At 40.9% G+C, this 15051-nt stretch overlaps 1 protein-coding gene across 1 annotated transcript in view; it reads right to left on the bottom strand.

Annotated features, from left to right (window-relative positions):
* P2RX2 (purinergic receptor P2X 2) overlaps positions 1-14304 on the bottom strand; it is a 59140-nt gene extending 44836 nt beyond the window's left edge. The window contains exons 1-2 of the mRNA XM_044685386.1: positions 14209-14304; positions 13193-13356 (exon numbers count right to left, since the gene is read on the bottom strand). Of these exons, the coding sequence (XP_044541321.1) occupies positions 13193-13356; positions 14209-14304 (260 nt within the window). The remainder of the gene's footprint in view (positions 1-13192; positions 13357-14208) is intronic.
* Positions 14305-15051: the final 747 nt, after the last annotated feature.

Genomic DNA, 15051 nt, shown 5'->3' with positions numbered 1-15051 from the left:
GAGGGTCAGAAGGGAAGGAGGAAACAGAACTGGGGGAGGAAGGGGACAGACCTCGAAGTGGAGGAGGGAGTTAGATAGAGAAGGGGCAGAGCTGGTTGTGAAGGATGATGGGAGAAAAAAGGCTAAGCAAACTGGCCAGACCCAATTTTCTCCCTTTTAGAGTACAAAAAATGAGCCAAATGATCCCAGAATGATAATGGGCCAGCCCTAGAGGAAAGCCCCTTATTGAGCCAGCCTTACCTTGGGGCCCTCCAGCTTGTATGTGGCTAGAAAAGGAGGGTTCTGGATGGGGAAAGGTACTCAGCTGAAGGGAACAGCCCCAGGTGACCCTGAGATAGCCCTAAGCAGGCCTGGGTGCTCTCTATTTGGCAGGTATTCATTATTCAGCATCTGGAGGGTGAGGATGGGGAATTGAACCAAGGAATGGAGACTCCGGGAGTGAAATATGAGTCTTAGAACTCAGGAGTAGTGGGAGGGACAAGGGGATCATAACAAAAAGGTGAGGGGGCAGCTGGGTGGCTCAGTGGATTGAAAGCCAGGCAGAGAGATGGGAGGTCCTGAGTTCAAATGTGGCCTCAGACACTTCCTAGCTTTGTGACCCTGGGTAAGTCACTTAACCCCCATTGCCTAGCCCTTACTGCCTTGGAACCAACACATAGTATTGATTCTTAAGCGGGAAGATAAGGGTTTAAAAACCAAAAAATAAAGAGGTCAGAGCTCCAAAATGTGCAGGGGTTCAAGGCGGGGGGGCAGGTAATGAAGAAATGGAGCAGAAGTTTGGGAGCTCAGGAATAGAGGGGGAAGCTTGAAAGAATAGGGTAAGAGGCGGGACATTGGAAAACAAGGGTGATAGAAAATTCAGAAATATTGTATATGGGCTGGGGTCAATGGAACAGAAATATGGAGCCCCAATTTTCTTGTCTGTAAGGTTAGGTAGGATTAGATGACCTCTAGAGTTCTTTCTAGCTCTAAATTTATGATCCCATCATCTCATGATCCTATGTAGTCTCTTAATATACAGTGCTACTCCACGATCCCTATCTTTTACCTATCTTATTTCTTTTGGATATTGTATAATAACTAATATTTACATAGTTTTTGGAGGTTTGCAAAGTGCTTTACACAATCTAATTCATTTGTTCTTTATAAGCATCCTGGGAAGTAGATGTTACTATTATCCTGGTGTTTACAGATGAGGAAACTGAGGCAGAAAGCAGTTTAGTGACTAATTGCCCAGGGTCACATAGCTAGTAAATGTCAGAGACTGGGAAGGTGGAAGGTCTAATTCCAAGCTAAGCTCCCCGACAATCCAAAGCCATAATTCTACCATGGTCTTCATCACTCTTCAAGTCTCAGGGACATCTATGAGGTTCCATTTGCTTCCTTACATGAGGACATCTAGCTAATTTTGCTTGTTGCCTAAACTTGTTTCTTTGTGTTTAGACATTCGAGGTCATTTTTGTTTGTTTGTTTTATGGGCTTCCTTTCGTTGTCTTCTGCAAATTTCTTGGTGTCTCCACTGCTTATCTCCTTCCTATGTGAGGCTTTTTATGTTAGGGTAGTTTGGTAGAGATACATGGGCAATTTTCTCCTTCTCCCAAAATTCTCGTTAGAATCCCTTTGATTCTGCTCTCCTGGGACCCAAGCATGTGTGATACCAGCCTTCAGCCACTGGGTGACAGCACAAACACAGCTATGTCCTGTCTGGTATGCTGGAGAGAGCATGGGTGACTGGGCTTCCAGGTTTGGGGCTGGGAAAGGGCTAGAGATAGTTTGGTGCTTGTTCAGGAACAGGGTACAGCATCCCATTTACCACTCTGGAAACAGGCAGGTACCTTCTGGGCTGATCTGACCCAGAGTGTCTTAGAGGATGATCAATTCCCTCCTGGGCAGACTGAGTCTCAGATTTGGGGTACCCCTGGTCTGGCTGACTAAGCTAGAACATGGGGCCAAACATCTTGCTTGTCCCTATTTGCTTGGATGCTTCCAGCTAAAAATGGGCTAGCCATTCCCCAGTTTACAAATGATCAAGGGATATGAATAGGCAGTTTTCAGATGAAGAAATCAAAACTATCAATAAATATATGAAAAAGTGGTCTAAATCCCTCCTGATTAGAGAAATGCAAATCAGAACAATCCTGAGGTACCACCTCATACCTAGCAGGCTGGCCAATATGACAGTAAAGGAAAATAATAAATGTTGGAGGGTATGTGGCAAAATTGGGACACTAATGAATTGCTGGGAGAATTGTGAATTGATCCAAATATTCTGGAGGGCAATTTGGAATTATACCCAAAGGGCTTTAAAAGACTACTTGCCCTCTGATCCAGCAATACTATTATTAGGTTTGTACCCCAAAGAGATAAAAAATGGGGAGAAACCTCTTTGTTCAAAAATATTTTTAGCTGTGCTTTTTGTGGTGGCAAAAAATTGGAAAATGAGGGAATGTCCCTCAATCAGGGAACGGCTGAACAAATTGCGGTTTATGATGTTGATGGAATACTATTGTGCTATAAGGAATGATGAACTGCTTGATTTCTATAAGAACTGGAAAGACCTCCAAGAACTGAAGTGGAGTGAAATGAGCAGAACCAGGAGAACATTGTACACAGAAACTGAAACATTGAGGGATAAACCAATGTAATTGACTTTGCTACTAAAAACAATGCAGTGAAGGAAAGTAATAAATGTTGGAGGGGATGTGGCAAAATTAGGACACTAATGCATTGCTAGTGGAGTTGTGAATTGATCCAACCATTCTGGAGGGCAATTTGGAATTATTCCCAAAGAGCTTTAAATGACTGCCTGCCTTTTGATCCAGCCATACCACTGCTGGATTTATACCCCAAAGAGATAATAAGGGAAAAGACTTGTACAAAAGTATTTATATCCGTGCTCTTTGTGCTGGAAAAAAAACTAGAAAATGAGGGAATGCCCTTCAATTGGGGAATGGCTGAACAAATTGTGGTATCTGATGGTGATGGAATACTATTGTGCTCAAAGGAATAATAAACTGGAGGAATTCCATGTGAACTTGAATAACCTCCAGGAAGTGATGCAGAGTGAAAGGAGCAGAACCAGGAGAACATTGTACACAGAGACTGATACACTGTGTAATAGACTTCTCTACTAGCAGCAATGCAATGATCCAGGACAATCCTGAGGGACTTATGAGGGACTTAATACTATCCACATCCAGAGAAAGAACTGTGGGAGCAGAAACACAGAAGAAAAACAACTGCTTGATCACATGAGTTGAAGGGGATATGATTGGGGATGTAGAATCTAAATGATTACACTATTGCAAATGTTAATAATATGGAAATAAGTCTTGATCAACACATGTAAAAATTGCTTGTTGGCTACACTAGGAGGGAGGGAGAAGGAGAGGGAAAGAACACAAATCATGTAACCATGGAAAAATACTCTAAAATAAATAAATTAATTAATTAATGAACAAATAAGTAAGTAAATGAATGAATGAATAAACAAACAAACAAATAAATAAATAAATAAATAAAAGAAATGAAAATAAAAGCAATGCAATGATCTAAGACAATTCCGAGGAACTCATTAGAAAGAATGCTATCCACATCAAGGGAAAGAACGGTTGGAGAAGAGATTCTGAAGAAAACATATGATTTATCACTTGTTTATATGGGTATATGATTTGGGGTTTTGGTTTTAAAAGATGATTACTATGAATGAGTAATAATGAATAAAATAAAAACTACTGAATAATAAAATGAAATAAGTATTGAATGATAATACATGTAAAACCCAGTGGAATTGCTTGACAGCTCCAGGAGAGAGGAAGGAGAGAACATGAATCATGTAATAATGGAAAACTATTTAAAAAAAATAAAAGTTATATTTTTAAAAGGGCTAGGAAAACCCCTCCCTAGTCACATCTTATGTGCACCCAGTATCTCATACCTTGCAAAGCCTTTCCTGTAACCAACGTCTCCAGGTGCTTATGTAGCCCAGGTGGTCTTCTCAAATGTGTATGTGGATAGGGAGATGCCAATGGCAGTGTTTGTATGGCAGTGAGTTAGGGTGATGTCTAGCCCAAGCATGTGAAGACTTCTCATAGAATGGGCAGGTGAGAGCAATTCGTTCCGTGGAGGGCTTAGAACTTGGTCAGACATGAAAGACTCCAAGGTCATTCACTGTGTCCCAGACCACTTTTGTTCTGCCACTGGACTTTGACGACTTTGAAAGAGAGTAAGACTTTGTGTAACGCTGCCTTACTTAAAGCCAATTCAGGAGCAAGTCAAGGTATCACCCTGTGAGGTCATTGGTCCTCTTTGGAATGATATAATCACACACACACATATATATGTGTATCCTAAGACTACAAATAATGTCAAGTACCAACCATTTTAAAGAGATTTGTACTAAATTTTTAAGAAGTTACCTAGATGTTTCATTTTAAAGCAGCATTCAAACACTGGATTGTCGACAGTAGGTTAGATAATCCTCTAAGGCAGTGATGGTGAACCTATGGCATGGGTGCCAAAGATGGCACATAGAATGCTCTCTGTGGGCACTTGGCCACCCTCTCTCCCCACCCCCCACCCCCAGAGTTTGTTACTAGAAAGGCAGAGGGACTCCTTCCAGCAGAGCTGCTCCCTTCCCCCTCTCCACTGTGCCTGATGACATTTTTTCACATCCCTCACCCCTCTGCTCAGCAGCCCAATGGAAGCGCACAGGGGGTAAGGTGGGCGGCTCACTGGGAGCAGAGCTGGAGGGGAGCAGAGGCCACTCCCCTTCCCCTCTACACTCACTGAGGACATTCCCCACTTCACCCACCCCTCTGTCCAGCAGTAGCCCAACAGCCAAGGGAGTGTTTCCTCACTCCCCTGTGGGGGGGGAAAGGGGGGTGTACCCAGCATGTGGTAGGATAGGGGCACTGCTCAAGGTCTCTGGGGGATCTGGGTTATACATGTTTTATTTTCCTGCTATAGTGACACCAAATATGTAAGAGCTAAATTCCTGATAGACCTAACACTCTTAATCCTCTTTAAAAAAACAAATATTCTCAACCAAGGAAAGGCAAAACAGTACAGACAGACAGACAAACACACATACACACACAGAGCTTATGCAAAAAATCAGTATACTCTGCAGGAGAGAACAAATGGGGAGAAAAGCTATTTTTATCTCGAATTTCTAAAGCAAAAGCCGCTCAGTAACACTTGACATCACAGCTCTGTGATACTAATTGAAGTTTTCTCCACATTCCTACAGCTACTCTCTAGTGTGAAAACTATCGCTGAAGAGGCTAGGCTGGCCTGCACCCAGTCTTTCCCACATTCATTTCACTTAGGAAGTTTCAAGTGTGAATCATCTGAGAAGAATTTGTGCCTGGGAGCTGAGCTGCAAGTGGAGAATTCCTCACATTTATCACAAGCAACAAACATTTATTAAATATACAGTGTATGTAAGGCACATTTTTATGGTTTCTTTTCTGGGTGGGTTTTTCGATATCGAAAAGGTGATGATTTCTTAAGAAAAGCTTTCCCACACATTCCATTCTTGGGACTTCTCTCCAGTATGAATTTTCTGAGGGTGAATAGAGTATGTGCTCCAGCTGAAGGCCCTCTCACAAACACAGGGCTCCTCACTGGTATGAATTCTCTAATGTTGAGTAAGATGTGAGTTAGTGCTGAAGGATTTGCTAAATGCATTACATTGCCAGGGCTTCTTTCTAGTGGGGATTCTCTGGTGCCAAGTAAGATATGTCCTTCAGCCAAAGATCTAACATACACTACAAGCATAAGGTGTCTCTCAACCAAATTCATTGATGTTTAGAAAGGTAGGATTTACTTTGAAGACTTTGCCGCATGCCTCACATTCAAAGGGTTTCCTCTCCAGTATGGATTCTCTTTATTCACTTATAAAAATGAATAATATAGAAATATATTTCATGTGATAATACATAATATATGTATAACCCAGATCAAATTGCTTGTCAGCTCCTGAGGGGAAGCTGGGGAAGGGGAGAAGAGATGGAGACAATATAGATCATAGAAATGGAGAAAACTTATGTGGAAATTTGTTATTAAAATAAATACATTTTAAATACATTAAAAAAAAGAAAGTGTTAGTTGTCATATATAACCCAAGTTGAATTGCTTGTCAGCTCTGGGGTGGTGGGGAGAAGAAGGGAAGGAGACAGTAAAGTTCATGTAACTTTGGAAAACTTCTATGGAAATTTGTTATTAAAATTAATTTTTTTAATTGCTGGGAAAACAAAAAATAAAGAGTCTAGTATGGATTCTATGATGTTGATTTGGTCATGTACTCTGGTACATTCATTACATTTATGGGGTTCCTTTCTAGTATGACTCCTCTGATGTTCAATAAGGAAGGAATGAATGGGCACTGAGAGTTTTTTGTTTTTCCACCATCATAACATTTATAGTGTCAACTTTGGAAAAACACAGAACCACTAAAGTAGTCATAAAACCAAATCTTTAATCAGGACAATGTAAAAGGGAAACTTTGTTCTCTCTGAGTTTACACTTGTGAAAAGGAATCCTTTATTACTTAGAGAACACACAAGTAATTTACTTAGAGAGTTCCACTCTTTTAACTCAGTTCTAAACTTGTGAATCCTATGATCAGAGTTTACACCGTCAGGAATTCAGTCAGCCAGGAATCTGTGAACCCTTTTGATGAGTATTCACCCCTCCAGAATGTGAGAACTGATTCCCAGGGTGCAGTGTTAGAGAATTTGGAAACTGATTGGATCCTGTGAAGAGGGACAGGGACATGAAGTCACCATGAAAAGCCATGAATCCTGAGGCTTGGGTCAGTCTCGTGGAGATGGTCTCCTGACTGGAGAGAGTCTTCAAGGGAGACTGTGGCTTGCAAGGATCATGGACTTGGAGCTCAGCTTCAACTTGGACTCTGACTCTTGGACTCCTTCATGGGTGAGTGAAAGACTAACTCATGAAATAATAAATATTGGCGACCACATAATTTCATAAAATTATTTTTTTGACCTTTACAATAAGAGACAGTGCTCAATATTCAGCTGCCACACAGAGTTAAGTACTTAAAAACCACACAGAGCCAAAGGTTCTGGGACTCTGGGAACAGTGTCTCTGAGAGAATCACCACCAAAGATGATTTTCCAAAGAACAATAGAACTTGGGGACTTATATGTCTTTTGGGGGATTAAGCACAGCAAACATACACTGATGGGTTGCAAGCAGGCTTGGGAAAGAGGCTGTAGCCAGAAGCTGTGGTATCAGGGAGTCCTCTACTCCAAAGGATACAAAATGGATGGTTCCTGCACTTGGGAATGGATTTCTGATACAATGGGAGAACCTAAGACCAAAAGGGTGATGGATGATTTGAGCATTTCTATCATTCCTATTCAGAAAGGATGCTTGGAGATACCTTGTTCAGTCTAAGACAAGGTTGGTTTGGGACTTCCCCTAAAAGCAAATTCCCAAGGGACGAACTTGGGGTTTCCAGAAATTAAGATGACAATAGGTTTCCTCTCCAGTATGGATGATTTGGAACTTTAAAAGTGATATACACCTGTTAAAGGTTTTCTCACATGCACTGTGTTTATAAAAATTTTCTCCAGCATTATTTCTTTATTTTTTTAACCCTTAACTTCTGTGTATTGGCTCCTTGGTGGAAGAGTGGTAAGGGTGGGCAATGGGGGTCAAGTGACTTGCCCAGGGTCACACAGCTGAGAAGTGTCTGAGGCCAAATTTGAACATGGACCTCTTGTCTCTAGGCCTGACTCTCAATCCACCGAGCTACCCAGCTGCCCCCAGCATGATTTCTTTAATGAAGAGAAAGCGATGAATTGTCACTAAAGGTTTTTCTACCTTTGTGACGTTTGTAGGGATTTCCTGAAATATGAATTCACTGATATTACATAAGATATGAACTGGTAGCCACATCTGCTACATTCAGACAGTCTCTCTGCAATATGGATTCTCTAGGGTTGAATAAGCTACTGTTGACAGATATTCCACACATGTTACATTTGTAATATTTCTTTATAGTACAAGTTCTGTGGAATTTAGTGAGAAAGAAGCTGACAAAGAAGGATTTGCCATGAGCTTTACAAGTCAAAGGAAATATTTCATTTTACCAATTGCATGGAATTCCATATAAGTTTTCTGAAATTATATAATCCAAATTATCTCCCTCCTTTCTTTCCCTTCCTTCTCTCCTCCTTCTCAGAGATGGTAAACATTTTGATCTGGATTATACATGTATTATCATGCAAAACATATCTCCATATTGGTCTTTGTTGTGAGAGAATGATCATATAAATGCAAAACCCCCAAATAAAACCCCTAGAGTGAAAAATCGTATGCTTTGATGTGCATTCCGACTCCCAGAGTTCTTTCTCTGGAGGAGGATAGCAGCATTCTTTGTCCTAAGTCCCTCAGAATTGTCCCAGATCATCATGTTGCTGAAAGTAGCTCAGTCTTTCCCAGGAGATCATCCCACAGTATTGCGGTGACTGTCCAACCCCATTTCACATTGTTTCAGGATAACAGAATGTGAGCTCTAGGATGATAGGAATTCATTTTCATCTTGGTGTCCCTAGCACCCCGCATAGTGTTTTATTTATTTTTTTAATTTTAATTTTGAATATTTTCCCCTAGTTACATATTTCATGTTCTTTCCCTCTCCCCCAATCCCCTCTAACCCCCCCTTAGCCAAAGCACAATTCCACTGGGTTTTACATGTATCAATAATCAAGACCTAATTCCATATTATTGATAATTGGACTAGAGTTATCTTTTAGTGTCTACATCCCCAATAATATCCCCAACAGCCCATGTGTTCAAGCAGTTGTTTTTCTTCTGCAGCACAGTGTTTTAGATACAGTAGGTGCTTAATAAATGCTTGCTCAGTTGAATTCCTTACATCACTAAGCACATAGTAGGCCAGGACAAGTTGCTGAACAGTAAGTAATATCAGTTGATGAGGAGGGTGATGGCAGCTAAGGGCACCCTTCTAGCTCTACAACTATGACTGAACAAGAAATGTTACATAAGGGCCAGCTGGGTGGCTCAGTGGATTGGAGAGAGCAGGTCTTGGGTCCACATCTGGCCTCGGACACTTCCTAGCTATGTGACCTTGGGTAAGTCATTTAACTCCCATTTTCTAGCCCTTACTGCTCTTCTGCCTTGGAATTGATACTCATTATTAAGTATAAGCAGAAAGTAAGGGTTTAAAAAAAGAAGTGTTACATAGGAAGTCCAGTGTCAAGAAGGATGATGTCAGTGGTCTGGGTTCCAGAAAGAAAGAAGAAAATTCATATGCTCTGAGAACTGAGATGACATTTGAGAAAGAGGAACTTTTATATCATCTGAGGTCTGACTGTGAAAAGAACTGGAACCATTTCTTCTTCTCCGGTCTAATGCCTGTAGGAAAAGTTTTGGGAAAGGAAGAATTGGGAAAAGGAGCTTTAAGAGAGCCCATAGTTCTGGCTTGCCAATTTGAGACAAACGAATAGAAACCCTCCCAGGACGCCACTTGGGTATGACCTCTACCTATTTCGTCCCAAACTCTGCTGACTAGTCTCTCATCTCATATTTCCAACTGCCTTTCAGACATCTCAAACTGGATGTCCTGGAGACATCTGAAACTCAATATGTCCAAACCAGAGAGCACTGGTCTAGGAGTAGGAATGTGGAGAGTAAATAAACAGCTCTCTTCCTAAATTGCTGTTAGATATAGAGCACAGAGCTCAACCCTCTGTTCCCCAGACACTTATTTGGTATCTTTTCTGCTTTACAGAATGTGTGAGGAAGCAATTTGCAGATTTCCTTAGGGAAAGCAGCTCCTTAAACTGAGTAATATGATAATAGCTAGCTAGCTTGGCATAGTGCTGTACCTGTTATCTCATTTAGTCCTCACAACAGCCCTAGGAAGTAAATGCTATTATTATTCCCATTTCCAGAGGAGGAAACTATCTTCCCCTCTGACACTTTCCTCATCCCTGGGGACATCTGCTCTCAGAATCCTGTTTTGTTTCTATGCAGACAAGATTTCAGATTTGGAGGAGGTGGCCATCCACTGACTTGGGAAGACTGTTTCTCCAAGAGGGACCTTCACTTTGGGATTCAAATCTGCACTACCAACAGGAAGCCAATCTTCATCAGACCCAGGCTGAACACGGTCATATTCTAGGAAGGAGGGCTGTGGTCACAGGCGCATCAGAATCAGGAAGGGCACAGGACATGGTAGCCTTAAAGAGCATAAAGATACCTCTTGGCATTGCAACGTGAGAAACAGAGATGCACAAATATAGAGGGCTGCTAGGGTCCCCAATGGTCCATTCTTAGAAATTGGACCTTATGAAATTCCTCTTGAGCATGAGAGCCTGGGAAGGTGGTGTTACCCTCTACAGTAATAGGGAAGAGAAGAGAATGGAGAAGGGCTTAGGGGAGAAAGATAATGAATTCTGTTTTGGACATATTGAGTTAAAGATGTCTCCTGGACATCCAATCCCAGATGCCTGAAAGTAAGTGAAAGATGGAAGATTGGAGATCAGTGGAGAGTTTGGGACAGGAAAGATAGATTTGGGAATCATCAGCATAGAGATGGTAATTAAATCCATGGGAGCTGATGAGATCACCAAGTGAAGTAATATAAAAAGAATAAAGAAGAGGGTCTAGGATTGAATCCTGCAGGACAGGATTCAAATGACTCTTTCCTAAGGGCAGATCATGTCAGACAGTTCCCTCTCAATATACTCTAGTGGCTTCCTATCACCTCCAGCATCAAATAAAAAATTATATGTTTGAACTCACTACTCTACAAAAAACTGCTGGGAAACTGGAAAACAGTATGGCAGAAACTAGGCACAGATCAATACCTCATACCACTTACCAAGGTAAAGTCAAAATGGGTACAATTTAAAAATAAAAATAAATGGTGATACCATAAACAAATTAGGGAGGCACAAAATAGTTTACCTGTCAGATCTATGGATAAGGGAAGAATTTATGTTTAAACAAGATATAGACAACATTGATTACATTAAATTAAAAAGGTTTTGCACAAACAAAACCAATGCAACCAAGATTAGAAGGAAAACAACAAACCATGAAAAAAAATTTTTTTTAGTAAGTGTCTCTGAGAAAGGACTCATTTCTTAAAAATAGAGAGAATTCTGTGTGACCCTGGGCAAGTCACTTGACCCTCATTGCCTAGCCCTTACCACTCTTCTGCCTTAGAACCAATACACAGTATTGATTCTAAGACTGAGGGTAAGGGTTTTATTTAGAAAAAAATAGAGAATTGAATCAAAGTTATAAGAAAACAAAACATTCCCCAATTGATAAATGGTCAAAAGATAAGAATAGAAAATTCTCAGATAAATTAAAACTATCTTTAGTAATGCTCCAAATAACTCTTACTTAGAAAAATGCAAATTAAAATAACTCTGAGGTACCACCTTACACCTATTGAACTGGCTAATGTAACAAAGAAGGAATATGATAAATGTTGGAGGGGATATGAGAAAATTGGGATATCAATACACTTGGTGAAGTTATGAATGGATACAACAATTCTAGAGAACAATCGGGAAACCATATCCTTATAAAACTGTGCATATCCTTCCATAAAACTGTGCATATCCTTTGACCCCGTAATATTACCACTGGGCCTGTATCCCAAAGAAATCAAAGATAGGAAAAAGGATCTATTTGTTCAAAAATATTTATAGCAGCTTTTTTTGTGGTGGCAAAGAACTGGAAACTGAAGGGATGTCCATCAGTTGGGGATTGTAATGGAATGCTATTGTATCATAAGAAATGATGATTAAGAAAATCACAAAAAAAGCCTGGAATGACATATGAAGTGATGCCAAAGTGAAGTGAGCAGAACCAGAAGATCATTGTGGTAACAGCAATAAAGTACAATGATCAACTGTGAATGACTTGACTATTATCAACAAGGCCAGGATCCAGGACAACTCCCATGGACTTGTGAAAAAGGCTCTTCACCACAGAAGGAAGTGATGGAGTCTGAATGCAGATTGAAGCATCCCATTCTTTATTTCCTCCATGAATTTTTCTCTAGTATAAGCAATATATGTCTTCTTTCAAAATATGATGAACATGGAAATGTGTATTATATGATAACACATGTACAACCTGCACCCTATTACCTGCCATTTTGGGACATTAGAGGGGTGCGAGGTAGGGAGAGAACATGGATCACAAAATCTCTCTTAATATAAGTATCTCCATGGACTCCAGGTTAGGAACTCCTGATATAATGGCATCACACCAGTCCCAATTGTGGTACAATGGAAAGAATTTTGTATTCAGAAACAATAGTCTGGGTTAGAATCCTGGATCTGAGAAGATGAGAGTCAATGTGAGATTTTTTTTCCTTTTCTCATATTTTTTTTTCAGTAGCTTCATCTTCTTTCTTTCTTCTTGTCATAGGAGAGGTCACCCTACTCATCTGAAAGGTTAATTTTTCTACCTGTGGATCACAAAATGTCAAAAAATGATTATTAAAAAATTGAATTGCATGTAAAAAAATTACAAAGAAAAGTATGTTAAAAAGAAAAAAATTCTTTAGTTTTCAAAGTCCTTTATAACCTTTTCCCTCTCCCTTTCTAGTCTTTTTACACTTTACCCCTTCCCCATATACTCATTCATTCAGTGACCCTAGCGTTCTGGCTGTTCCTCACACAATACCCTTCACCTCCCAACTTTGGGCATTTTCTCTGGCTGTCCCCTACTTCTGGAATTCTCTCCCTTCTCCTGACTACCGGCTTCTTTCAAGTCCCAACTAAAATCCTATGTTCTACAAGGAGCCTTTGCTGATCCCACTTAATTCTAATGCCTCCTCCTTGTGGTTTATTTCTTATTTATACTGTATACAGCTCATCTTTATATAACTATTTGCATGTTGTCTCTCCGTTAGACTATGAGTTCCTCCCAGGCAGGGACCTTTTTCTTTTCTTTTTTTTTTTTTTACCTTTTTTTTGCTTTTCTTTGTATCCCCCAGCACCAACCATAGTGCCTAGCATACAGTAGGTACTTAATAAATGCTTGTTGATTCAGATTTCTTTAGCCTTCATTTTCCCCAATCCTTTCCCGCCGGGCCCATCAGAGGCTCTAAATACAAAAGTATTGATGAATTAGATCTGGGATCTCTTAAACCTACAAATTAACCCACCTTGCTCCCGCCCCTACTTTTTCGCCTAATCTCCGTTGTCCCCGCCCCTTCACGTTCTTGTCCCGCCCCACAAAACTCGTAACTACTCCTTTGTGCCCCGGGTCTCTGCCCCCACCCTTATTTTGCCCAGTTTCGGTTGGTCCCGCCACACTCTTGTCCCGCCCCTGAAACTCATAGCCACGCCCTTATCTTTATTCCTGTATATCGGGCCCCGCCCCTATGTTGCTCAGTCTCGATTGGTCCCGCTACTCCACACTCTTGTCCCGCCCCTGAACCTTGTCATCACGCCCTTATCTTTATCTCAGTGTTTCTGCCCTTCCTCCATGATGCCCACTTCCTCTGGGAGTGCTCCCCTTCCTACTGCTTCGCCAGGCAGAAGAGGTTTGGACGCTTGAACCCACACGAATCCTGGGTCAGAGAGACCCTGCCAACACAAATTGGCAGCCTTTGCTTAGGACTGTGCCTATGCAGGACGAGAGTGACAGCCCAGAACTACAACTCCCAGAATTCCCAGGGTCAAACCGACTCCATTTCCCAGAGTCTCGCGACACGGTCGCTCTAGTAGTACCTGGGGAATGTTCAGTCCCGCCTAGGTTTAAAGGTAGTTGGAAAATGTTTAACAAATTAAATAAAAATACAGTACAATATAAATCACGTTAATTAGTGGTTTCTAAGTCGTCCCGCACCCAGAAGAGATCCATTTCTATCCAGGTTGTTTCACACATTGCCCCCCATCAATGAAATCACAACATTTTTGATATTTTTGGAAGCTGGATTCCCAAAAGAAAATTTACTGGGCACAGTAAGCTGAATTTCTTTATATGAAATTACTTTCATCAGGACAAAACTTTCTCCTGAAAACAGGAAGCAAACATGCAGTTTGTGATCCCCAAGTGATAATCATTTCAGGTCTTTGATTTTCTCCCCGAAACTCGGCTAATAACCCTTCAGCAGCCCCATAATGCTAGAAGGCAGATTCTGAGTCCCAGGAAGGCAATCCTTACCTAGGGGGAGACCAAATTCTCAAAGTTCTCCAGCATCACGTCTTTGTAAAGCTTTCTTTGAGCAGTGTGGGTACCTCCTCTCCTCCTGGATGAAGTTTGCAGCCACATCGTTAAATGTCATCAGTTCCTAAAATGTCAAACAATCTAGGATCATCCCTACAAACAGAAAAGGAAGAACAGAATCAAAGGACCTGGATTCAGCTCCTACTTCTGTCATCTACTTGTGTGATGTTGGCTAAAGTCATTTAATTTCTTTGGGCTATGACTTCCTCAACTGTAAAATGAGGAGACTGGATTTGATGGCTGTTAAGGTCTCTTCCATCTGTAAAATCTATGAATTTAGAGGGCGAGTTGGTATCACACAAAGATTTATTAAGAACTGTCTGTCAGACAAACCTTTTTTTTTTTTTTTTTGACAGGGTTACAACTAGATTGTTAAATTGGGGGAATACTGGATAGAATTTACCTCCATTTCAGTGAAGCATTTGAAAAAGCCTCTCCTGCTGCTCTTGTGGAGAAAGTGAGTGCAAGAGGATAGATGAGTATAGAGTCAGGTGAAGTTGGCCTCGGTTCAATAACTGGTCCCCAAAAAGTGGTGGTTAATGACTTAATGTCAACTTGAAAGGAAGTCTCTAGTCCTTGTATGCCCTTGATTCTGTGTCAGTTAACATTTTTAACAGCAACTTGGACAAATGACATGAGATGCTTGGGTAGATTGTGAGCCTCAGAGTCATGTAGACTTAAGTTTAAACCCTGCCCCAGAAACTCACCAGTTATGGGGAAGTTAGAAGCACAATGGATAGAGCTCCAGATGTGGACTTCCGTGGACATGGGTTCAAATTTGACCTTAGATAC

This window comes from Gracilinanus agilis, chromosome 1 (assembly GCF_016433145.1).
Source record: "Gracilinanus agilis isolate LMUSP501 chromosome 1, AgileGrace, whole genome shotgun sequence".
NCBI lineage: Eukaryota > Metazoa > Chordata > Mammalia > Didelphimorphia > Didelphidae > Gracilinanus > Gracilinanus agilis.
This window is presented reverse-complemented; position numbering and strand designations above follow the sequence as displayed.